The 13394-nt window shown below is 46.3% G+C and overlaps 1 protein-coding gene across 2 annotated transcripts in view; it reads right to left on the reverse strand.

Moving 5' to 3' along the window:
- Positions 1-1324: 1324 nt before the first annotated feature.
- The window catches only part of LOC8028787 (vesicle-associated membrane protein 3), a 38914-nt gene continuing 26844 nt past the window's right edge, over positions 1325-13394 (reverse strand). For both annotated transcript variants that reach the window (XM_029995069.4, XM_029995074.4), the window contains exon 6: positions 1325-4385. In XM_029995069.4, coding sequence (XP_029850929.1) covers positions 4366-4385 — 20 coding nt within the window. In that variant the 3' untranslated portion in view covers positions 1325-4365. The remainder of the gene's footprint in view (positions 4386-13394) is intronic.

Here is a 13394-nt window from a genome sequence, read left to right on the forward strand (position 1 = left end):
GGACAGTGTGGCCAGACCTTGATACACGCATGTCTAGGTTTGGAGAATTTATTTTTATGCAAAGGGTTATTTTATTTTATGAACAGTTGCAGTTAAAAGAAACCAATTCTAATCACTGAAGATGTTAATAATTTAATTTTTTGTACTGTATTAACTGAAATAACCAATCTGCGGTGCCCTTAAAGGGATACTGAACCAAAGAATTCAGTGCCCATAATAAGTGGCGCACGTTCTTTCCACCAGCCAGCAGCCGCCGGTGTGCGCGAGCACACGCAACAAAAATGACGTCACAGACCTCCATTCGCGGTTGAGATGACAGTGAAATGCAAGGGCTTCGGACTAAAGGAGAATAAAGACAGGCTTTTCATCTCTACAAGTGAAAGCTACGTGCTTGTTAGACCAATTCATCGCTTACTTTTTACACCAGGCACCACTGTGTAGATGAAAAACTTGTCCTTATTCTCCATTGGTCCGAAGCCCATAGATTTCACTGTCATCTCAACCACGAATGGAGGTCTGTGACGTCATTTTTGTTGCGTGTGCTCGCGCACACCGGCGGCTGCTGGCTCGTGGAAAGAACGTGCGCCACTTATTATGGACACCAAATTTCTTGGTTCAGTATCCCTTTAATTCATCCCTTAGCCATTACCATCCAATCCGAAGCCAGCTGGCCAGCCTGTCGCGCATGCGCACACGAGTCGAACCTCAATACAAGGTTCGTCGATTTCTACGAAAAGTTCGAAAAAGTCGAACCTGGTCGAACTCGAACCTCGGCCGGTTCGCGACACTAGTGTAAATCACTCCTCCGACGCCGAAAGTGACGTATCGCGCCGGAGGAGAGACGGCTGTGTGGAAATCACTCCTTCGACGCCGGATGTAGTTTGTGGTGGATTAGTCAGTTATCTTACGTGAAAACTAGGTTGCATACTTACTTTTGCAAATGTTTGGTGAAAACGTGACCAGAGTAGCAATTCAATTTTTGGCATTTCTGGCAATTTGACAGAAGCAGGGAAATAACTCTGAAGCATGAGCAAAACAACCAAAAGGCACTAGAATGCTCCGAAATTCGGTGAAATTAAATTCAATGAAATGGCATTTAATGAATCCGAGTTCAACGAAATGTCCACTTAATCGGTGGAATTGTGTTTAATGAAAATGTTTAATGCCCGTAGAGTGTGCTCATGTAACAAGATGGCCTTTGACAAATTGGCCAAATCCTAAGGGGTGGCTGCGAGTGCAACCAGCCTTCAACTCTCCGCAGAGTGAGGGATTGTTAGGCGATATCCGGTGCACGTGCAGTTGACAAAATGAGGCAAACAGCAGCAAAGATTCAAAGGCTAGTGCTTTTATTACTGTTTCTCAAGACTATCCTCGTAATATATTTTAAATAATCAACATTGTCGTAACACCTTGCTTCAGACTCTCTCCTCGGAACAAAGCAGCGACAGAATGAACAAAGGAACCCAGGCCCAGGAGTAGTCCTCTGAACCACCGACAGGAACACACTTATGCTTACATACACACGTGCGAGCACGCCATGTATATGCTATATTTATACGCACATTTACATGGATTTGTAGTATAGGCAGCTATACAGTGGTAGTAGTGGTTTCTTGTGGAAGGACACTCGAGAGTGACGAGTGGCGAGAGCGCGAGACAGACACCGGCGAGTACCGCGGGGAAACGACACTTGCTTTCCACACTCTCCATTCGCAATCACCTAAACACACGGCTTCCGAGTGAATCCACTGCGCCGTGGTGTGGCGTGGCATAGCGTGCACCACTAGTACGCTAGGACGACTCCCTCGCGCGGGAACGTCCCATTCTTGTTGCGTGCCGGGCACAGACGAAACGGTCCTAGCCTCAAACCTTCGCCCCTCTACTGTCGGAAAAGCACTAATATAGCACAAGACTCAACCGTGTCTTTTAAAGCAGTTATGCCCATGTCAACCTCCTTCTCGAATGACGTCCCTTTGCATGCAGAATACCAGTGGGGAGCTTCCACATGCAGAATTTGCTCAGCCACACGCGCACATATACACAAATTGTGCACGCTACACGGTGCATTTAAGGATTTTGGTTACACTGTTGTACGCAGAAAGACGCTTCCCCATACCGAAAGCCGATGTTTCTCACATTCAATGTGACAAGGTCAGTGCATAAAGAACAAAGCAAAAATGTGTTCACCACCCTATTCACAAATTCTACAGTAACCCTTCCGACGGAGAAGCGACGCTCGTGCTGAATCTAACCTTCCTCTACATTATATACAGTCATCGGACAATTCAGTACAATGGTCACAAGTCTGCCATTCCTAGAATATGCAGTTCGAAAGCATCACGAGCCGACACTAACGTTAACAAAACCCGGCAACCGTAACCATTCAAGAAAACTGAAAACTAGGGAGGTCATGAACCCAACGTGGTTCGAGTTTGACCAAGTTCGATTTTCTCAAACTTCTGATGCGAAGATTGAAAAAGGTTCAACTAAAATTAAACTTTCGTGGACATACGCAAAAATGTTAAAACGAGCTGATACCACCGGGAGGAGAAAAAGTGTAATATTTGTTGGATGTATTGTTTCACTGATTTGCATTACTAACAAAAGAATTAAAAGCAATTCTTTTTTATTTTATACCGTATAAACAATGGTAATCAATTTGTAATAAATAAAACACACTTTCTAAATTATCCAAAATTCAAAATCTGTGCAGAAGCTGGGCAACACTGTTAATGAGTCAAACTTCGTCAAACTCTGCAAAAAGGTTGTAGGTTCACCAAACCAGTCGAACCACAAACCTCATTAAAAATTTCAACACCCCTACTAAAAACTAGCCCGTCGTGACATCATGTGTCCGATAGTTCCGAACCCAATATCTGCGGGGCATGAAAAGTTTAGTAGGAAAACTTCCACCAAAAGTTAAAGAAAAAAACCTAATTGCCAATTTTATTAGGCCCAGTTCAAACAATCCAAGCTACAAGTTCTTGATCCAAAGCACAGGTGCTAGTTGGACTTGGTTGTGACAGAAACTGCGGTAGAACAAACATCAAATAAAAAGAAATCTCGGCAACCCACATACTCTCCAAATTAATTCTTCAAAACTCTCAGCGCAACTATTAGATATGTTTGCCATGAAAAAATAAAAATAAAAAAGTTCAGACACAATACAACTAGAATTGCATTTGTATGACCACGCACACAGATCGGCACCCTAGGGGCATCCTAGGCAGCGCTATCGTGGTTCCAGCGTCCAAGGGTCGTAACCCGAGGCCCCTCCCACGCATGGCCGCTATCTCTTCTCGGTTGACAAGCTTATCGGCATCCCGGCAGGAAAATCCCCCGCAACCCCGACTGAGGAAGCATTCCGCAAGAAGAACCAAACACATTGCGGGAATCGTGCAAGCTGCTTCCAGAAATCAAACACTGCCCGAGTCCCCGGAAAGCGAAGAACCGAAGAAGGTCGACGAACTAAAGAGAAAAAAAGAACTGTACAAATGTACATACACGCGCGTGCACACATGCACACACACACTCACACACATACCAGACACAACTTGAAACAGTCTAGATAGAATATACACTGCCCTCCTACAGGGTCGGACACGCTGGACAGGCTGGTACAGATTACGTTGTGTTCCCATAATACGTGGCCGCCGCTTCGGCAGACTGTGAATCCCATCCATTTATGCCCACAAAGCGCGCAGATTTATGTAACACTGAAGAAACCTCGTGGAAATGATTCGGCACGGCAAAAGAGGGAAGTAACAGAACCGTCTCCTCCTTTGGAAAGCAAGTTTTCCTCCTAGTTTGTTTTTTATTTAGGGCCACACAGAGACGAGAGAGAAATACGTCCAACTCGCCAATCACAGCAGTTGTTCTTCCGGGGTGAGCGAAGGTGCGGACGACACAGAAACCAAACGCACGAGTTAGTCGCGAGACGGAAAGGCGCCTCGGACATTGCCTCAGCCGCCCACCCTAGCCGGTTACTCCGATTACTTTAGGTCCACCCTCCGCCAGACGATGCGGCAACACCGGAGGCCCCAGCTCCCCGCCTCTACCGCGTGGCGGCGGCGCATCCAAGGCAGGGACCCCAGGCTCGCGGGGTCATCTGCACCGTCGGGACGAGGGTGAACCGCGGTTGTGACTTCGGACCGACAGACCACAGTTTGCGAGCGTCTCGAGCGAACAGTGCAGGACTCCAGAGGCTTCTGTACGGCGCTCCACTTGCAGACGGCCGCAACGGTCCCCTTGGGCAGCCCGGAATTCCCCGGCGGAGACGGCGAGGCCCCTTGCGGGTGCGGCGTCCAGGGGCAGGTGGTACATGCCGGGCGGGCCGCCCACAGAAATCCTCTCCCACGTGCGCTTCTAACCACTGGCAGCCCAGGCTGGTGGTGAGGGCGGCAAAGGAACCGGGGGAGCACGGGACACAGATTAACACGCTGCAACCGGGCACTGGCCCCCTCCCAGTGATGATCGGCCTGCCCAAGACCGATTGCTCGGCGGTCGCCGATGCCAGCTACTGCCGCCCCTTTTTTCCACTTTTTTTTAAAGTATGAGGCCGCCTTACGTTTCTTTCCAAATAGTGCAGACCATTCCTACGACCCGACGGGCTGCGGAAGTAAAAGCAGTAGCGAAACAAACAAAATGACAAAAAAAAAGTTTATAGATGTAAAAAATAGATGTCTTTACTGTTTAAAAGATGTGGCTGTTCACATTCATTTCTTACTTTCACGAAAGCAAAAATTTAAGCTTCGCGTATCAAAGTTTTTGACTGGTGTACGCCTCAATACACGAGCAATGCCGGTTTCATTTCTGGCAAACATACGACGAAAAAACTCTGCTTGCTCATTATAAGCAAGGCTATGAATATGAGAAAAAAGAAGAAATTAATTTCTAGACGTGTCCTATTCTCTTGTAGCCACTTATATATTGGCAAAATTGTGGTCGAAAGTCTCAAGGAATCGCTAGAGGCACACATCACGAGAGAGCGGGCTTAAATTTGAACGCGCGGATTCAAGTTCCGGTGAATGCCTGAAATAAAGATAAAGCTAAAAAGCCACTACTGTGTTCTTTCCTTGACTTTCGAATTACATCTTTAGGCACTCCAGACAGCTTTAACCAAATTGTCTGCTTTTTTTATGTTCGAGAGAAAATGCAAAAATAACTTTGTTGCAAGACGGCCTCATATAGTAATCGGCAAGTGGACATTCTACGAGGGTGAAATGCTGGCCTAGTCGGATACGGAATAAGGAAGAAGATTAACCAAACGAGACATACTAAAAAAGGAGAAACGAGGAAAGTAACACTGAAAAGTAACAAAGAGTCACTTCATTCCATTTAACGCTACAGAACCTAAATAGGGGTATTGGGCATGTACCCATCAGATAATGGAAAAGAATACAGAAAGAACAGGCCATATATACAGGGTGTACCACCAAACATGTAATTAGAAAAACATGTGAAAGGAGCACAGCCATAAACAGGAATCCATTCGGTAGTATTTTTGCCACTCACCAATAAGGTTATAGATTAGCCTCGATTTTCATATTGTTGTGCGCTAAAATTAGGTCTTGAATTCATATAGTTGAGGGACTTTAAGAGCAGAGTAAAACATTACCAGAAAAATACCAAGAAAAAAAAAGTAGAAAACAAACCCACATATCGTGGATGATGAATTGTAAAATTTAAAATGTTGGACACAAATATAATGCCATGAATATAAAGAAGAGACCATAAATAAAATGGCTGGCACTACCGGAGCTGTCTACCAGACCCAGAAGTGTCAAATCTAACTAATGCGTCTAGTAGGTGACCCTTGTTGTACACCTTGCTTCACTTCCCCACGAAAAAAGGGTCAGGCACAGAGGCAGAAAAGCATGTCACGTGTCCCGCTCCAGCAAGCAAATCGCACAAAGTGCTGGTTCTGGCATGTTCAAGCTGCATACAGAAAGATGTTCTTTCTGCTAAGCCATTCAGTCCTTCAACAAAAAGCTCAGGCACATATAGTGGATATTGCATTGCAAGACAAGCCAGAAAAATAGGCAACAGCGCATAGAGAGCTTAAACTTTCACCGAATGTGCATTGAGGTGGTCAATTTTATCTCGTGAAATTTCAAGGTGTAATACTCTTCCTGGAAGAAAACAAGACCAAGAGACTTGCAAAAGTCAATGGCGGGCGTGTTCGCAGACGGCCGAAATAGCAAATAATGTAGCTTGTGGTGCCATCTCCTGGTGGGTGCAGCTAGCAGACAACAGTTTGCCGTACCCAATCGCCTGCAAATGTGTCTGCCGTCGACTTTGGCAAATCTGTTGATCTTATTTTTTACAAAAAGAGATCCACACCTTGTAATTTTAGGAGGTCGAACTGACCACCTCAATGCACATTCGGTGGAAGTTGGAGCTCTGTACAGAAGCCAATTTTTCCGACTCCTTTTTGCGGTGCAAGATCCACTGCGCACACCTTATGGGCATGCAATGAAGTAATGTTAAAAACAGTTTACTTCACCTAAAAGCTGCCTAGGGCAAGGGCCACATGAAATGGCACACATATTGCTTTTGTAAAATACCGAGCATCCACCCATTCTACAACATGTGCCCACCCCTCAGTTTTGGAACGTTCAAAAAAATACACTAATGACGTCTTTACGTGTTGTGACCTAAAAAGCACCCATTCCCCTAGTTTACATTATTACCTCCAAATGTTTAGTGGATGCTTGCTTGGGAGTTTACGGTACTTGTAAAAAGAAGCTCACTAAATGGGTACACCCTGTATAGATGCCACATACTACCTGGTCAGCACAAGCAACACCGACAATAAGCCTAAATTTTGTCTCCTCTCGTTACTAGGCTCACCCCTAAACGAATGAGACGCTCGCACTGCCCAAACTCTCAGTGCTACTGCCAGGGCCAAATCGGGAATGCAACAAAGCGATTCTGCCCCAAAACAGCGAGAATCTAGTCATTCACTGGTAAGTACTCACTACATAGAAGAAAGCACATTCCTGACGGCTGGGAAAAAACAACTGCACCAAAATACAACTCTACAGGAACAGGTTAGTCACACAAGCAAAGAGTCACCATGGCAGAGAGACCGCATACGTGCGAGAACATTTCAACCAGCCATTCTATCGGCGGTGAAGGGGATTGCAAGAACCGTTAGCGATCCTCCAACTGCCCACTCTGGCCTAGCCATGACTAAGCTCTGTGCCTTCGCTGAGTCTTTTTCTTCCATTCCCCCGGATCGGGCACTTGGCTCCCTCTCGGTGCAGCTTGTTGCAAATATTGATGCAACAGCCAAAGAGCAAAATTTGTCTTCTAGTGGCATTGAAACTTCTCGCTATAAAAGAACCTGACCAGTCGTGAAAATTAGACGAATAAAATATTGTTTATTTTGCACTTTTTCTCGTCATTTTGCGCAGCCCCTCCAGAAAATAATACCGCGTGTGGTATATAACGAGTTCTAGATATAAAGCTATTCTGCACTAGAAAGAAATCGCAGCTGGTTCAGATCGCCCACAACTTACTGCAGATGGAAGAAAATGCGAGACAAATAAATAATACTACACAAAACAAAGGACACAGTCGCCCACTTGTTTGGGGCACCAGTTCCTCGGGGCTTTTGAAGCAACACTCCGAGCAAAAGCGACAAAAAAAAAAAAAAAGCAACCCGGTTGCAGCGAAACATGAGCGGACAGGAAAATGCGTGTCCCCGAACACGCCGACAGTGCACGTGGCGGTTTGGGGTGGGAGCCACACAAGCACACCGACACACAAACACCGAGGGTCCCACAACCGGGAATGCAATCGCACCGGAGCCGTTTGCAGCTCACACACACACGTGGCAAAGCAGTGCCAACCAAACTCCCGGAGCCACTTTTTTCAGAATGCCGGGACCGTCTACGGCCGCCGGCGGACCTCGGGGAACGAGACGCAGCCCCGGTTCCCGTCTGTCCACGCGGGAGAGCGCGGGGGGCAGAAACAAAGATTGCGACGAGGGACTCGACCGAACCGAAGAGAGGCACGTCCCCCACAAACTAATGAACGTTCAGTCCGGCGACCTTCGAGGGAAACTGAAAGGGCGCTCCCTGCCCCGGAGAAGAGAGAAACCAAGGAGAAAGCCCAAACGGGGGGAAGGGGGGTGAGAGGGGCAGTTTCCGCGAGACACAGACGGTGCGGGCAGCTCGCGGCGAAGAAGGAAGAGAACCGAAGAGGGCTCGGCGCCCTCCCACGGGCGCCCTCGACGAAATCGGCGGAAGAGGAAGAAGGGGAGAAGGGCCAGTGGGAGGGGCCGACGCAAGCGGGAATTGCCGAGATGAGGCGGTGTTGGGGCACTCCGGGTGGGAGCCCACTTACGTCATGAACCACGCTGGGAACAAACGGCAGGCGGGAAAGAGAGAGAGAGAGAGAAAAAGGGAGGGAAAAAGACAGTGTAGAGCAGCACCACCAGTGCGGCAGAAAAGAGTATCCGCCTCCAACTTTCTCCGTCCCTACCACCAGCTAACAAGAATTTAACGGCGAAGCGGCGCGCATATGTTTGCGGAGAACGGAACGGCGAGTGAGTTGGACAGGGCAAAAGCTGATGGGGCAGAAATTGTGACCTTGGGCCGGCGGTGCAAAGAAAAAAATAACTTCCTTATTGATTAAAAATCTGGCTGGAACTATAGTAAGTTACAGCGACGAAAAGGAAGGCAGGAGAGGAGGAAGCAGACAAAACGCTGGAAAAAAAAGGAGGTTCCCCCTCTCCTCTCCAGTGTTCCATCTGCTTCCTCGTCCCCGGCCTTCCTTTCCCTCGCCCTACCTTCTTCGAGTTGTAACGGACTATAGTTGGTTCACTCTTCAATAAACAGAAAACTAAACAGCACTAACAAGGCAGAAAGGGCACACATACAAGAGGGACTGGTGCTAACCTCCAACTAATGCATTGCAAAGTAGAGCTTGACATATACCGTATTTACAAAATCATGAATCGTCCCCTCCCCCCTCTCCTGCAAAACGACAAAAAAATATACTTCAGTGGGGAGGGGATTTAGGATCGCAAGCAATTGTAGGTGGTTGCATAGGCTCCCAATGAGAATAATAATTAGCAAGTGCATCCTCAAACATGTCAAAATCTTTTGTCACTTTCCAGACGAAACCGAGCCCTATAATACAATCTGCGTTCTAAATACACACTCAGTATGAGTCATTTTCTACTTGAATACAAATGTTAAAAAGCTAGCTGGTAGGTAGAACGTCAACATGTTGACAGTGTGAAAGCGTGCACCCGTACAAGGAAGCCTCCAATCCAAACTGCGTCACTAAGGTCGTCTACGAGATTTCTCTATGCTGTGGGCGTATCCACGTGGGGAAACCGGCACACTGCCTCGATGACGGAGCGCGAGACGAGAACAGAAGTGCGCAACAACTTGGGGCAACATTCTGGCGAACACCGCAAGCTATCTACTTTTTGAAAAAGCCAAGTTTATAGTTCATAAAGAACAACTGATAAAACAGAGAGAGATAGTGGCAAAGCAATTTTTATCAAAAAGGTGAAAAAGAGGCAAGTTTGGGCACCTTCCATTTCACAGCACTGCAACTTCCTTTTAGCTGCCTCTACATCGCTTTTAATGAGACACAATTTTGAGACCATCTTTCTTTGCACGTTTGTAGGACTGAAATTCGAGTTGGCACTTATTCGGGGTGTCTACCCAAAACAATGTTTTCAAATCCGCAGACCTTCCAGGTTTACCCGCCAATTTTATCAGAATCGCCCTGACTGACTTCCAAGGAGACAGGACGTGCGTGAAGTGGAGTCTTTATGTAAAAACGCCTGCACACCAAATGGATTGCCTTACCTCGTCAGTCTATCCTTCGATACTGTTCGCCAAATAAATATCCTGTTTCAAAGAAACTACCGTGCAAAGTTGCGTCGCCAAGAAGAATTTAAAGTTACGGCAGTCCCCTGGCAGCGTGCCGTGTAAACACAACCACGCAGCAGTGAGGTGTCGCACACTGCCTGAATGCCCGTGCTTCCACGGTTCGAAAGCGGTCTCGTACAGGCTTCGGAACTCGACCCCTGTGCTGCGAACGCCTGCAGAAACAGCTACGATACGGAAGCGAGGCGGGAAGCTCCAAAGACAAGCTCTCGCGTCGCGAAGCCACTTGGCGAAGGTACCGCATGTGACAAGGCGGAGAGTTTGTTTCTGCGCAAGTGTTTCGGGATCAGTGTTCCCTTAGGAACAATTTCTGAACAGATATTTTTGTTCGGCGCATGTCGATGCATGCTGCACCACGCGCATCTTTTGCTGTTGTCCGGAGAGTAGAAAGCTCGGTTTCCCCGACTGACGCCGAGCGAGCTGAAAATTCCCCCAACTGACTGACACTTGCAGGTTTTGCCGACTGGCAGATGCCTTGGCTCGTTGTCAGACAGGCGGAAAAAGCTGGCTTTAACGTTGATATAAGGTTGAAGTCAGCACCAGTCCATTGTATGTCTGTATCACTGTTTTGTCCCCGTCTCGCTTGCACCATATTACCCCATATTACCCTTAGTTTTCTTCACTGTTCCCTCAAATTGCCTGCCTGGAGTTTAGTTCTATTATCCCACTCTGAAATGATTATGTAGCATCCTTTCTGCGCTACAATAATGGATATATTCCATGATTTCTTTTTCACCATACAAGGCATTTTTTTTTTCAGGCTTTACAGATTTGTTTTTGAAAGCTACGAAAGCTGCACTACTGTGGTCTGTGTGGGCAGTGATACATGCCAGGGGGACACAACGTGGGGGGCTAATCCTCGCACGAGGTCGGATAATGATCTAAAACATGTTAATCAGCTTTTTAATTGGCGAATATAAGCATGCTTTCAATTCTAAACTTCCTGGACATTGTCAAAAACAACTAAAGAAGTATATTCTTGAATTATTTGCGACGCGTCGGAAGTGCGGTGATATGCCAAAGTTACCACAAGTGTGACAGGTGCAAGGGTGGCAATGCGGAAAGGCAAATGTAGAAAGACAAAGAAAATGTGTAGGAGTGTTTTCACACAACTAGCCTTGTGTCTGTTGCACGAGCGCCAACTTTAGCGTGCCACCGCGCTTTCCACGTGCCAAACTCTTTTTAAAATTTACTTTTTTAGTGCTTTCCGGTGATACACAGCAAATTTCTAATTGAAACCACATCTTTATCCTCGATAAATAAAAATTAAATTAAGTTTTGGTTAATTAACAAACTTATCTTGATTGATTATCCCCCGTATTATGTTCCCCTGGCCGCATAACTAGCCTGCCCAGACAGATAAACGGGGCACATAGACTGCATCTCAACATCAGGATTGTTAGAATCTAGAGTTCAACAGTGAAGAAATGTTCATTATGCACCTCTCGTAAAATATTGTAATCTTTAAACAAAAGCTTCACTCTCAACTATCCTAAGTTATTGTGAGGCTGGCAAATGTATAGTTAGTAAAACAGCTTCTATTTAACTCCTGTAGCAGCGTTCATTATTACATAGTGGGGCACCAATCTCTAAACACTAGGTCTGTTTGAATGGCCTAGGTCTGCTCAATTCGGCCAGTTCAGAGGAGTGCAAGTGTTGTGCAGCGGTGGCACAGAAGTGGAGCGGAATTGGAAGTGCAGGGTGTCGTCTGCATCCTTGGGCTCTTGCTTCTCCATGCTATATCGTATGCTACATTAAATTCTTCACGGTTTAATGAGCTCGATCACGCTTCTTTAGTTTTGAAGTTTAGAAATAATTATACTGAATGAGCTACGAACGTTTTCAGCACGAAATTCTTTTCTGCTTGCATCGTTACCAGTTACCGTCCACTTCCTATTGTTCCCATAAGCGTTTGTGTCCTTGGACTGCATTTAAAACAATAAAATTTACATTCATTTAGCAATAGTAGATCAAATCCAAGCCTATTGAGCTTCACATTTTGACCATAGGTCTGTGGCATTAGGATGACTTTGTGTCGGGAGTTACTGGCGGCAGTGCACGCTAGCGGTCACTTCGGAGACGAAAGCCTGACGAGAGCGTAGCCTTGGCAAAAACAGTTATCAACTGTCACTTTGACGTCAAGTTGAAGCATTTATTCTGATTCTCAATGAAGATCCACATGGAACTAACAGGCCAATGTGGATTCTCGGCGTTTTCTCCCGGACCTGTTACTGAGCGTTCACAGATATCAATGGACAAAGCATGCAGTATTATGCTCAGCTACGGGGGCATGCCAGTGCCAATGTACTAAATCGCAGACCTCGGCAATGTATCGGAGTCGTCGGTCTGTATCCAAGAGCTACTGAATGTGGGAGCTATCAAGAATGTAATACTTTTCCAGTGCTTTTAAGAAGAATATAAAAATAGTACCACAGAGCATAAAAAAATTGACGATTTACGTGAGCCAATCTTTCGAGACTTGCCACAGGGAGCAAAACCTGCACGAGCAGATGTGCAAGATGCTTTCAATATATCATATTCAAGCTATTTCCTACCTATGTTAGGATCTCGCATCTGCGTCCTTCCAGGGTTACATTATTCTCATCAATTAGAGGAAATGTAACTTTCGTCGTGGCATTATTTTTAGACATGACAGACATTTGAGCAAGAGCTCCGAGAAATGGCACCGCAAATGTCTGCTCTCGTCGTGTGCTTTTGCACGGACGCTGAACTGACTTGGGAGCTGGTGCAAGGTTTTGAGGAACTGGGTCTGAACTTGTTTGGAACTGGGATGAATCGAACACGCCAGTGTAGCGGCTGTGCAACTTTCGGTTGAATTGAATGTGCCAGTTTTGCACAGCTGAACTAGTTCAGCCAGTTCAGGTGAATCAAACAGACCTACTGTTTTGACACTAATAAACAGATACAAATCGCCTTTGGCTAAGGGAGTAAGGGAGCGTTCTTAACCTAATTGCTTCGCACAAAAGACAGTTAAATATGGATTGTATACCATGTCGCTAAAATGTCAGCTGCTTGCCAGTTTATAGTAGCTTTGGCTACTTTCAGCTTCTGAAACAAGAGATGCACACAATGCCTAGAGGCACAAGAGGCTCTGACCTTTGCAACAAGGGATCTGGCAGGAACTAAGAGCCCCCAGTTGGACACTGGGAACTATCTGAGCCATCGTATCGACAAGTTGCATTTCATGTTTCTACCGTGCAGTATCAACATAAAAAGGGGGTCATGCCGTAGAGGATAGAGGAGGCGATTGGGGGTCAGATGTTGGTCAAAAAGGTGCTCGAAACACTACTGCATAGGTGGCGTAGCAGGCGCAATTGGAACCCCGAAGAAAGAGGTGGAACGAAAGATGTTCGAGAAGCAAGAAACTCTCCACGACTGCCTTACCCAGGGCAGACCTACTCAACTGCCCCCAATCCACCCACGGTTCCCATGCGCTTTTGGCCCGCCAAACAAAATGCT

Source organism: Ixodes scapularis, unplaced genomic scaffold (genome assembly GCF_016920785.2).
Source record: "Ixodes scapularis isolate PalLabHiFi unplaced genomic scaffold, ASM1692078v2 PGA_scaffold1__304_contigs__length_218370807, whole genome shotgun sequence".
Taxonomy (NCBI): domain Eukaryota; kingdom Metazoa; phylum Arthropoda; class Arachnida; order Ixodida; family Ixodidae; genus Ixodes; species Ixodes scapularis.